Here is a 12675-nt window from a genome sequence, read left to right as displayed (position 1 = left end):
TAAAACTAAAACTCTCAGTCAGTGCAGTAACTGTGTTCCATTTGGTCTGTAACTGTAAGCAGCTAACAAGCTAGATAAACACACAATCGCTAAATATCACATGCCTTTATCTTCCTTTTTGATGTTCAGCTGTGTGCTTTGTTAATATTTGCATGAGGAGATTTTCTGCAATGCCCACATAGATAAAATACTGTTCCTGTCAATGCTTACATGCTTACACACATGGTCACATGTAAAGTTACCAGCCATCCATTTAGATACATGGAGGCATAAGATGGAGCTTTGGACATCGCTACTAGGTTGTTGCTTTTGCTTGACACCTCACTGCAGAAACAGAAAAAGCAAAAACAAACAAAACCCCATATACATTTGTTACTAGCTAAGGCCATATAACAGTCGAGTGCCTTGAATGGCCACTTGAGGCTGACCCCAAAAATGAATCCACTGTGCAGAAGGTCATTTTTTAAAACATAAGAAATCTCTTTAAAATTTTATTAAGGCTTAAGGCAAAAACCGAGGCATTATCCTCGAGGGACCACCATTGTTATACTATTGATCTGTACAAACATGTTGGACCACAGTATGACCTTGTCTTTCCACTAACATGATCAAAATGTGCATATGTGAAGCTTTTACATTTTGTATTAAAACATAATGAATGCAAAAGAAACTGCCAGTGTGCTACGATTTGAATAAATGCAGTACCAGAGTGGTTATGCAACCCACTATAATCTCAAAGTCAAAGCAATCATCCTGTTTAGGGACACGCACACACAAATCAAGCAGGCAAAAACAAAGCTTTGAAGAGCAGAATCACAGTCACTTCTGGCTGCCACAAAAGTCTATTAAATTCTTATGTGACTGGATAATACCGCTCGAGTTCATTTTGCATGCAAGAGCCAGAACGCAGCAGAAGTTAAAGAACAAAAGATCTTTCATTCTGCGATTATAAATCAGTATACTGTACTACTCTGTGGCGTATGTTTTTTACAGTTGGGTAAGAAGATCCTGGATCATTCAGCTCAGACTGGCCTCCCCCCTGAGGGGCTGCCAACATACTGCTGTCTCATGGACACAGAAAACCCAGCAGCTGGTCTGGCAGAGAAGTGTGTGCCTACCAGGGCAAACACAAGCTAAGCTGAAGGAGCCCAGAGCTGGAAGCTTCACAGAATGCCTGACATGGGAAGCGATATCTGACGCAACCCAGTCTGGAGGGGGAAACCTGGTGATTTCATAGCCGGCTGAGCTACAGCCAGGAAATTAGACCTGCACTACATGGATGTAAAAGTATACGGCTTAGCATGTGTTGCTCCTGAATAACCGCAAGCTCCAGTGCAACAGCGTTTCTTTGTGTTTGTGCCAACATTTCTTTGACCTGACACAATGAACACGAAACGCTATCAGTCCAACTCGTGCTTTCCTTAAAACTTAAGCTTTCCTAGGTCTGCGTACATGTGCCACTGATATTCCAAAGCAGACAGAGTTGTGCTGCCAGTTAGCACATGTGCAAGACCTGCAGCTGAAACCGGAGCCTGCTTTTGGGCAAGTGACACACCAGAAACCAGTGCCGTCACCCCCAGATTGAACTGGGAGGAAGGCTGGCTGGAGGGCAGAGTGCAGGGGAACTGAGGAGAGGTAGCTAATCTGGTAATTATGTCTGCTGCTGCACCAGTTCTGGAGAGGTCGAGACAGAACAACACGAGATAACAAGTATTATGAAAACTCCACGGCTCATCCCACACGGGGAAGATGTGGGAGGAGATACTGCGCAGATAGAAAGGATGATTTGTCAGTATTGTGAGGGAGAGCACTGCCACGCTCTGAGTCTACCCATCATGATAGAGGCGCACAGTTGAATTGTAGGTCATGGATGGGACTGAATGCCTCTCTTACACATTCAAGAACAGGGCCTCAAATGCTTTAGTACCCACTGAAGTTGTGGAAATGTTATCTACTGCACATAAGCACAAGTTCTAAAGTTGAACTTTTATTTAATTGCAAAGTCAAGGTTGGTGTGGCTGCCCTGACTTCCTGAGTGGAAAAGTTTGACTGAAGGGGGCGCTAGAGTGGAAAATTCCAACTGGAAACTCTGGATTTCTCAGTTCCCACTTCAAATGGAAAGCAGCATCAGAGATTACAGAGCACCCTGAAGCCTGAGCTTTTGGCTCATGGGGATTACTTGTAAATAAGCTGACTTCATTACTTGAAACTAATACATCCCCTTAAATACCCAAATCCAAAGCAGCTAAAATGAATTCTTGTATATAAACATATATTGACATTGTCAATATGCAACTTTGTGTTTCCAAAGTATCTCTTTAACTCTACATTTATCCTTTTATGAGTCATTTCACTGCTGTTTAAGTCATTGTTTGGTCTTCTGACCCTCAACTTAATTGTTCTGTTCACTCTCACCACTCACGCAGGATAATTCTTAGTGGCAGCACGCAGCTTTTTCCCAGAAAACTGACTCTTTAGTAACTCACGGCAGTCACACGCAGTTAGCAAGCAGGTGGTGAACACCGAGCAGCAGCAGCAGAGCCAGATGTTTCCCCACAGTAGTGGGTAGAGACTGCAGAAGGGCCAAAGTGAGAAAGTATCTGCTAGATGTGGTCAAAGACAATGTGACAAAAATAGGTCAAATCCTCCTCTGGATAGAATACTGGTATTTCCTGAGAGTCTGTTTTTGTCTAACGTGTCTCCACCTCCTTAAAAACAAATCAAAAATGTTTGGAAATGTTTGTTTATGCACGTCGCTGTGTTATTGCACTGGCATTTTCACTATCATGTCTGTATCTGCTTCAAGAAACCCCCAAACAAAAACAAAAAGAAACCAAAAACACGAGATCGTCTGGACTGTACATTCAAAGACTAAATCATCCCGAAGCACAGCTCAGGTAGAGCAGGTTGTTCAAACCCCCCCCCAAAAAACAAACCCCAGCTTATGCCAGTTTTGTGTGAAATGGTATTTCACTCTGTCGGCTTATCTCACCTCTCCAGCCACAAAGAACAGCAGCGGCGTCTCCTCCTCCTTCGCTTTGTACTTGGCCATGAGCTTTTCCGCTATTGGTTGAATCAGCTCCTTGGCTGGCTCCAATTCACCTTCCTCCTCAGCATCTGCATTAACCAGGAAAGAGAAAGAGCTGTGTTAAAAGCATGAAGAAGCCACATGGGAGAGGAAAAACGAACAGATGAGTGAAAGTAGTGGCTGCAAGGACAGGCAACTGGAGGACAGATGAGTGAAGAGATGAAAGAAACTACATGTACAGATGGTCCTCAGTCTTGTTATGTGATTTGGTTTGACCTCAGGAGACACCAGGGTGGTCTCATATTTTGAGGGTCATCACTTTGCACTCTCAAATTCTTTTCCGTGTCTGTTTCCTCTCTGCACCTTAATGTCTAAATCATTTAGTGCCATTCACTGGAAAAATTATTTTCTTTTTTGCATTAGCATTCCCGTATTAGCATATAAATAGATGGATACAGTAAATACTACATGAAGCATTTCCCACAGCATTTCCCTCTGGGACCTTTCGACACTGGAAGAATTTTCCGCAGAGTCTGACATTCAATATGCTCTAAATAAATGCCACTTCATTCAGACAGAGCCCCATGTGGAGCTGCGCCGAATTATAAAGCCTCAGCCTCTCACCCACAAACAGGACGAGGCAGGGCCCTTCGTGGAGCTGCACGGCGTTCGATTCGCTGAGCTCGAGCACGGGGCGAGGGTGCCAGGGAAAGAGCCGGCACTCTGGGTCGTTCAACACCTCCACCCGGCCCTGTCGCGTGATCATGTGACCCTCCGTGTCCAACAGAATCAACGTGGGAATACCTGGAATGGAGAAAGATGATGATGATGAAAGGAAGAGAAACATAGGAGGGGAGGAAATGGGCAAAAGCCTGGGAGGTGGTATGGGTCATTTCCTTTAATTATCGCATCATGACTCACTCTTTTCCCTTTTACAGTGAGATTTTTTTTTTAAAAAACTACTTTTTGGGGATTCTCACCTCCCTCCAGCTTTGTCCGTTACCCCTCTGATAGTGCTTTTACAAGCCACCCACACTGTGAATACAATTCCCTTATCAGAAACAGACACAAATCAGGCAAGCAAGCAGCAATCAGTAAATTCCTGTCTGCACATGTGGACTGAAGTCAACTGAGGTGGGGGAAATCAGAAACTGCAGGGGTTTGAGTGTAGGGGGAGGGCAGTGTTAACTCGTCCTCTACACATTCCTCAAATTCTTTGCAGGACAGGCCGACGGCCAGTTCTCGCTAACTTCATCCACAGTCATCCACTCACACACGCGGGAGGAAAGCACGGCACTTCTGCAGTGAGACGGTAAACTGGATAACCAGCCCACATTCCTCAGGCTGCAGGGCGATCTGTGTTGCTGTTTTGCCCGCCTAGCACAAAGAGCTGTCAAGCCTTTGTGCCAGTGTCTGACATAACCAAGTTTGGCAGAGAGAGAAAAAAAAAATAGATACATCCACTTTCTGCTCTTATCTTAAAAGGCACATTGTACTCATGAATCAGATATACATATTTTTCTTCTGACCTGTACTGTTATTTGCTAGATTTTGAAGAAATTGGCCTTCTCTTGAATGTGATGCAACTTGTAGTGCTCAAAGTCCCAAAACTGAATAAATTAATAAGGAAGTTATTTGAGGAAGAACTATTTTCTTCCTGCTGTTTACATCTGCCAATAAAAACAGTGTAACTAACCAACACTATCACTAGCATCAGCCTCTCATCACAGGTAGATGATGGATGCTTTTCTGCCTTTTGTGCAGTGATGCGGTTGGCTGCACCTCTCAACAAAGCAATGGATAAATAGTAAAACAGGCCAGCAAAAACATGCATATTCAGCGATAACGGTGATGCAGCTGTTGAAATACCTTGTATTCCGTAGAGTCTGTTGAGCCGCGATCGCCGAGCCTCATCTGAATAAGGCACTGCCAACCATGGCATCTCGCTGAAGTACTGCTTAAAGGACTCCTCTGACCTGAGCGGGTTGGAGGGGAGAATCGAACAGGAAGACAACAGTTGCTGATTTCTTGGTTTTAACAACAACAGGTAAGCAGGGACCCAGCTGGGTTCTTAACAGGCAAAAGGCAGGTGCAGTGGCGCTCACCTGTCGGCGCTGACGAACACTATCTCAAACTTCTGGCCCGACTCTTTGACGGTCCGATACGATTCCACCAACACACGAGTCAAACTGCGGCACGGTGGGCACTGAGAGAGAGCGAACGAGTGAACATCTACAATACACAGTCACAAGTGTAATAAGGTGCTCATTTCCCAGGGTTTTTCCCCAAAACTATTTTCCTCTCCGTCACCAAACACCTTTCCACAAACCAGTAATTCTTTCTTGTTTTGTATCCAGGCCGTTTAAAACGTTAATCCTGAGGAATACTTGAGCTTAAGAAAGTATTTGCTCTACTGTGTGTGCTTAGAGCGCCAACGCTATCCAGGCAAGGGGGAGCGGTGGTATGGCTGGCATTACGATGACATCAGAGCACCATGACAGTGGGAAGCAAAACAGACTAGTCTCAACTTCCAGCCTCTTTCCCATGCCGTTTACTTCATATCTGTATTTTCTTTGTTTTCTCTGCTGTGAATATATAATAAAATAGAAACGTAATATTGAAATCAGACAATTTGAAGAGTTACAAAATGCATGTCACATGTTTGCATGGAGTGAAACTGAGGTTAAAATGATTTCAGAGACAACAGATTTTCTTCTCTTCTCTCAGACTGTGCTTATTTAAATACTGATTAGCCCATGAACGATAAGTAATTCAATTAATGAATGCAGACTGCTTCAGCTAAGAGAAGCACAAGAACAAAAAGTACCAAAATACACATACATATACACTCATCGGCCTCTTCACCAAGTACACCTGTTCAACTTCTCAGTAACACAAATATCAAATCATACAATCACATGGCAGCAGCTTTGTGCATTTAGGAATGTAAACATGCTTAAGACAACCTCCTGAAATTCAAACTGAGCATCAGAATGGGGAAGAGAGGTGACTTTGAATATGGCATGGTTGTCGGTGCCAGATAGGCTGGCCTGAATATTTTAGAAACTGCTGATCTGCTGGGACTTTCCCGCAAACGCCTTGTTGATGTCAAAGGTCAGAGGAGAATGGCCAGATTGCTTTCAACTGATAGGAAGGCAACAGTACACTCAAATAACCGCTGGTTATAAAAACGGTATGCAGAAGAACATCTCTGAAAGCACAACAGATATAAACTTTGAAGCAGATGGACTACAGCAGCAGAAGTTCCCACTGGGTGCCACTTCTGTCAGCTAAGAACAGGAAATTTACAATTGATACAGGCCGACCAAGATTAGACAGCAGAATATTGGAAAAATGTTGCCTGGTCTGACGAGTTTCCAATTCTGCTGCAATATTCAGATGGTATGGTCAGAATTTGGCATTAAAAACAAAACAAATCAGCAAAGCATGGATCCATCCTGCCTTGCATCAATGATTCAGGCTGCCGGTGGTGTAATGGTGTGGGGGATATTTTCTTGCCACACTACGCATCATTTAAAATCCACAGCCTACCTGAGTATTATTGCTGACCGTAATCATCCCTTTATGATCACAATATACCCATTTTACGATGGCTGCAGAATAATCGTCGCAAATCATAACATCTCAAACTTGTTTCTTGAACGTGAAAATTAGAGTACCATACAGTGAGCTTAAAGCCTCCACAGTCACCAAATCTTAATCCAGTTGCGTGCGGTACAATCATGGCTGTCCAGGCAACAAATCTGCAGCAACTGTGTGATGCTGTTGTATCAAAACGGACAAAGGCGACCCTTTTCCACAAAAAGGCCGAATGCACTGGCCCAAGTTCGACTCCAGCCTGGAGCCTTTGCTGTGTCTGCACCACTCTCCTGCTTTCCCCACTGTCCTGTCTAATAATGGCAAAAATGCCCCAAAATAATCTTTCAAAAATGCCAGATTTATTTCTTGTGTCACAGTGAGTAAATCTTTAACATACTCACAGTAAGCACATTCCCTGTAAATATAGATTAATGCCATAGCTGCTTCAGTTTCCTTCGCTGTAAATATGTTGAGGTATTTTTGCAAGACTTAATTACATATCATATGTCTTAAGGCTCATCTCCTCTTCCTGTTTAAAAGCACAAAGTATTCAACTGCGATCTTCCCTTATACCTTACAGATATAAACACTGTATAAGTGTGTTCATTGCTCATTACACAAGCTTGTTTTAGTACTATTGTGATAACACTAAAGTTTTCTCCCACTACAAGAGGAAAAAGTAAGTATGCAGCAAAATGTAGGTCACGCTGCATGTCTCTCTGCCATGGGCCATTTAGGTCCCTCCGACATGAGGGAGGGAAATAAAGTAAAGAAAATATACTATCAGGATGCCAAGGCAAAGTGCTGGCATTTCATTTTTGTGAGACTGCTTTAGTAGCAGATAGATTTACACGAGTAACCAGGGGACCGTGGTGTAAAACACCGCAAATAAACTCCTGTAATTGCTTTTTGTGACTTGTCCTTTCAGTTTTATATGGCTTTGGGGTTTGCGCCAGCATTCAGGCGTCACCATTCTGAGTAGCCGGTATCTGAGGCTACGGCTCTGGCAGCTGCTGTGCCGACTGGCCTCGGCAGCTCGCGCTGCATCTCATCAGGAACAGCACAGCGATGATTTAACGCCTTCCACGCATCGTGAGTCATGACCTTCGCTGGCTATCGGCAGCGGCAGCAAAGAAAAGAAACAACGGTGTGACGTCTTTGGGGTGTGGTGACTGATCCACAGTTGGTGGTGAATGACTGATGGAGATAGTCAAGCGCTGTAATGTAAACAGTCAAACACAATGGAGTCTCGCTCCTCTCTCTTATCTGTTTCTGCCTCTTCCTGCTCTGCTGTGCTGCTGTCGCTCTTTTTTCTCTGATGTCTCAATGTGTTCACAGAGTCAGGAGCCCTGAATAGGAAAAAAAAAAAGAAAAGAAAAAAAAGATGGGGTCCTCTTTGTCTTCTCTCCACTCACCCAGTGTGCTGAGAAATACACTCCCACATAGTGTCCCTCCAGAGAGCTGCTGTCTGTTGTCTGTCTGTTGTTCCTGAGCAGAGGTCCTGCCACCACCTCCGCAAATGGCTTCGGGCCCCAGGGGAACTCCAGGCCTGAGAGAGGGTAGGAAAGCAGAGGGGGCAAAGAAAGGGGAAACATGGGAAGGAAAACGAGAGATTATTGCCATGCTAGCGGCTCTAAGAGGTGCTGCGTGGCACTGATTTGAGCTAAATGCCAGTATTTTGTTCCATACCAGTGGAACAAGTGCAGCAGAAGATGATGACGCTGTGTTTTCATAGGTATTTGGCTGCATTCATTATTAATAACATGACAAATTGTCCACTGTTGCACAAAGCTTTAACTCACACTTAAAACTACTATAACTCACAGTGACACTGTTAGGATTTCATGTCTGGGAATCATGAATATTTACAAAACATCACAGTAATCCATCTAACAGCTGCTTAGATACTGAAATGTGGACTCAAGAGTCACGCTTCAGCTCAGCAGAAGACCCAGAGACACCTTTTCTGTGTCCGTTAAGGGTGTCACATGTCAAACCACCACACACAGTTGTCATTTAAATATATTTTTAAAGGACTGTTTTGTGTTTTCTGCTTTGAAAATATGCACGCATGCCACACACACACACACACACACACACACACACACACTTAAAGAAAAAGAAATGTCGAACCTCTTAAGCAAATGAAGGCTGTCAGAAATACTTCCCTCCTGCTCTCTTTCACACTTTTCATTTCCTTTTCAAGGTGTTTTCATTGTTCCCGGCGAGCTCTGGAGATGCATTTGGTACAGCTGAATTAAAGGGGGGGGTGTAATCATAAATAAAAGCTTGTATGGCTGGTTCATAATGGACTCTTTATGTGAGCGCTATTGTCCGGGGCTTCATTAGGCAGGAACGACACGTCTGCACTGCGCTGGCGCGGCCTTTCATTGTCCTGATTGTAAAAGTGCACTCCATCTTTACGCTGCAGGGCTAGTCTGCCACCACTCAAGTCAGGCCTTTCATCGACAGTGAAAGGCAGTGGGGTCCCAAATTGTTCACCCACCTCTCCGACTGTCAGTGTACGGCGAACTTTTTGCTGCCCTTTACCTCTCCCAGCCATGGCTGTTGCACCTGAATTGATTTGTCACATTAGGAACCGTCCACAGCCTAATACATCAAATTTAAAAATGTGATGTTTAAAAAAAAAGAAAAGAGCACAGCCTTTTATTTCAAAGAGATGCAAAACTTGGGTTCCTGAAGTGCTGGTGGCTCTCTTTGCTACTGAAGCCACCAATTTAATATCTTCTCAGCTCACATCTAGTTAATGAACTGTGGAAATATCACTGCAGGCCTGGACTAGCTTTCATTAGACAGACAGTGAAATCTGTCACAGTCCTCACATGGCTGCTATTCTTCCTCTCACATGACACGACACCATTTTTTAAAGCTGACCTAACAGGCTTTGAAGAGGCAGCGTTTTAAAATATTGAGATTGTCTCAACCACAGATGGACGCCCTCAATACAGGAAAGGAATGCAAGCCCACTCTTGTTAATTCTCCATCTCCACTTCAAAGTGCAGAAATTATAGGTTTCGAAGACGAGAGTGTGAGACATGGACACGCTATAATATTCACACAGCACCATAATTATAGCGGCATTAACTCAAATGGGGGGGGGGGTTATTGCAAAATGCTTCAGACAAATGCTGAATGATGGGACTGTGCAATATATCCACAGTAAATCCTCACCAGGAATTTGAGGTGTGTGTTGTGTGCAAGTTAATGTGGGTCTGACCTTAGTTACTGCACTCATTACATTTTGGTTAACTTAAATGACTTATTTATGGTGTGAACACAATGTGGCAGGCTGGATATTTTTAGCTGGAACAGCTGTAATATATGAATTCAGATGGTTCACCATTGCAAAATTATTATTTTTATACGATTACATTATTGCTCATAAAACTAAGAATTTACAAAATGATAATTTTCAATTATCAGATAGAAAACTGAGTGAAAACACAGAAGTAAAATAAGTAGATAAATATCTCAAATTGTTATGCTTGGCTGTGGTTTACGTACAGATAATAAATAATTATTTACAGGAAGCATGTGACATAAATTTGAATTAAAAAGATTACACTGCAGAAGAGACAACAAAACCAAACACAACATATGATTGGTGTGAACCATGACACAATGGGGTCACGAGAGAAAAAAAAAAAATCCTTGTGATTGCTTTGGTCACCTGTAGTTTTCAATGGTGAGTGATAGCAAAAGTGTAAAAAAGTGCAACGGAAAAATTGTGTGATGATTAGTAGTTTGCAGATGAGTCACTGTCTTCCAAGCAAACTGACAAATAAAAAAAAGCAGGCGGCAAATATGTATTTTTGGTATAGCACCTTAATTGCAACCAATTTCACTTAGCAGCTGGCAGCAACACCTTGGCAACCACTTGTCGAATACACTTTTTTTCCCCCTCCCTTGTTACCAGTAGTTTCCGAGAGCCTAAAAACACTGACAGATCTCAAGGCTGGCGTGATCTTACACATCTCACCTTGCCAGTGGACACAGCAAGTTCAGAAGTCATACTATTTGTGTAGTACTTATTTCAGTCAAATCTCTTGGATGGACCCCTTATACTCCTCACTGGTTACCCAGTTCTCACCTGTGGTTGAAGTCTTGTTGTTTACCCGGGCTAAGGATTTAAAGAGGGTCTTGAATAGTAGTTTGTGCCTGTGGATGCAGCTTGGAGTGTAAAAAGTGCTTTGCTTGCTAGATGAGTTTAAAGGGAAAAAAAAGACAAAAAAAGAAGCTATATAAATTATAGTCCATTTACCACGGACTAAACTAGAAGAGGGTAGGACATTAACTAACAAACCTGCAGGTGTGATTTGATGAGTTAGCCAGTATAACAGCACAATGGGTGCGTCGATCACCTCGCAGCAAGAAAGTTCGAACCTGTCCAAAGACGTGCTTGCCAGTTTCCTGGTGGTTCTAAAGTAGTTGCTGGTGTGATGGTAAATCATTATTGATCTGTTTATGTTAGTGTCTTAATAATGATGATCATAATAATAATCATATATTTTTTTAAAAAGGTGTTCCAGCATGAAATCATCCTACTGTTACCATTATAAAACGAGAAACTGTCCAATATGCAACAAATAAAGAGAAATTATTCATCTTATGACTTTTATACCTAACACTGGAAAAGATGCACTAACAGGCAAGGAGTGTTTTTTTTGTCATCCTTGGGTTAAATCTCATGAGCTCAGTAGGAGGGTATGAACAGTGCCCACGTGCAGTGTGCAGCACTGGAACAAATCCAAGCTTGAACAGCGCTGGCCTGTGAAACTATTCTGATGTAGTGGCTAAACCAGGTTGTTAGGAGCTCCGTGTTCAGCTTGTGCACACTGAACACAAAACAATCATTAAAACAAAAAGAAGAAAGAGAGCATCTCTAGAGCCTTCATAAAACCTCAGATGAAATTATTTTTGAAATTTCTGTATCGAATTTGATACAGCAACCTTTTGTAAGGCCCAAGAAGGTGTTTGGTTACTATATTTTATCTCATCTGTGTGTGGGAAAGAAACAGGAAGATGCCAGCTGGGCAGTTTTAACAAGACTGAAAGGGTTGCCATCTTTAAGTCTAGCATCCAACATTTCTAATAACACCATAAATACAGATTTGAGAAGTTTTTCTTCACATGTAGATAGAAATTTAACATCTTCTTATCTTGACGTTTCCTTTGCAAGTTGCTCATTCATACCCTTTTGCCACAGGGGGAATTTTACAGCCTAGCTGCTGCTGCTGTCATGAGATACATTTGGAAGTGACAAGTGTTACAGTAGAGAAGAGACTGGTGTGAAGGCAGCATGCAATTCTCAATGAGTTATGCCGCTTGCTTATTACTCTCAGCCAAGAGTGACTGATGATTGCTACCCACCAAGAATTCAGCGCTATAAGCTATGACAGACAAACTGTGCGAGAAACTGATCTATGATGTTTGTCCTTTTGACCCTCAAAACGTCTTCCCATTACCTCATTAAACAGTCATATTTCTAGGGTTGAACTGGGGTTAGGGTTAGGGTTTCCTAACCTCAGAGCTTGAGGTTAGGAAATAAAAATAAATCAGCGACATGGTTTTACTAATATTGTGGCCTGTGTGTGTGTTTGTAGCTCTAGATGCTTGAGCTCACCTTTGGGGTCATCTCTGACCACCAGCAGACCGTTTCGACACACGATCTTCCCCGTGGAGGCGTCCACAAACACCAAAGATGGGATACTGGTTACCTTATACTTGTTCCACAGCTTCATCTGAAAGCAGAAAAAAAGATAAGGAGTGGTTGGAAAATGTGGATTGATAACACTTTAGGGAACAGATTTGTATTTAATTCCATTTCCAAGCTGGAAAGGCAGCACAAAACGGTCTAAAACTATGTGTTTAATGATGCAATGTGTGCACCTGGAATACTACAGTGAAAACAAATGTTGATGTATTTTATTTATTTTAGCATAAATACCTCCCCTGTCATTTAAAAGAAACCCTATGGACTACAAAAGCAGAATGAAAATAGTAGAGTGCAGGCAGCCTGAGGTGAA

The 12675-nt window shown here is 42.7% G+C and overlaps 1 protein-coding gene across 2 annotated transcripts in view; it reads right to left on the bottom strand.

Annotated features, from left to right (window-relative positions):
- Positions 1-12675, bottom strand: part of nxn (nucleoredoxin) — a 67223-nt gene that overhangs the window by 5016 nt on the left and 49532 nt on the right. For both annotated transcript variants that reach the window (XM_003440123.5, XM_005474748.4), the window contains exons 2-7: positions 12273-12390; positions 8044-8177; positions 5134-5234; positions 4898-5004; positions 3653-3832; positions 2993-3117 (exon numbers count right to left, since the gene is read on the bottom strand). In XM_003440123.5, coding sequence (XP_003440171.1) covers positions 2993-3117; positions 3653-3832; positions 4898-5004; positions 5134-5234; positions 8044-8177; positions 12273-12390 — 765 coding nt within the window. The remainder of the gene's footprint in view (positions 1-2992; positions 3118-3652; positions 3833-4897; positions 5005-5133; positions 5235-8043; positions 8178-12272; positions 12391-12675) is intronic.

Source organism: Oreochromis niloticus, linkage group LG14 (assembly GCF_001858045.2).
Source record: "Oreochromis niloticus isolate F11D_XX linkage group LG14, O_niloticus_UMD_NMBU, whole genome shotgun sequence".
In the NCBI taxonomy this organism is placed as follows: Eukaryota; Metazoa; Chordata; class Actinopteri; order Cichliformes; family Cichlidae; genus Oreochromis; species Oreochromis niloticus.
This window is presented reverse-complemented; position numbering and strand designations above follow the sequence as displayed.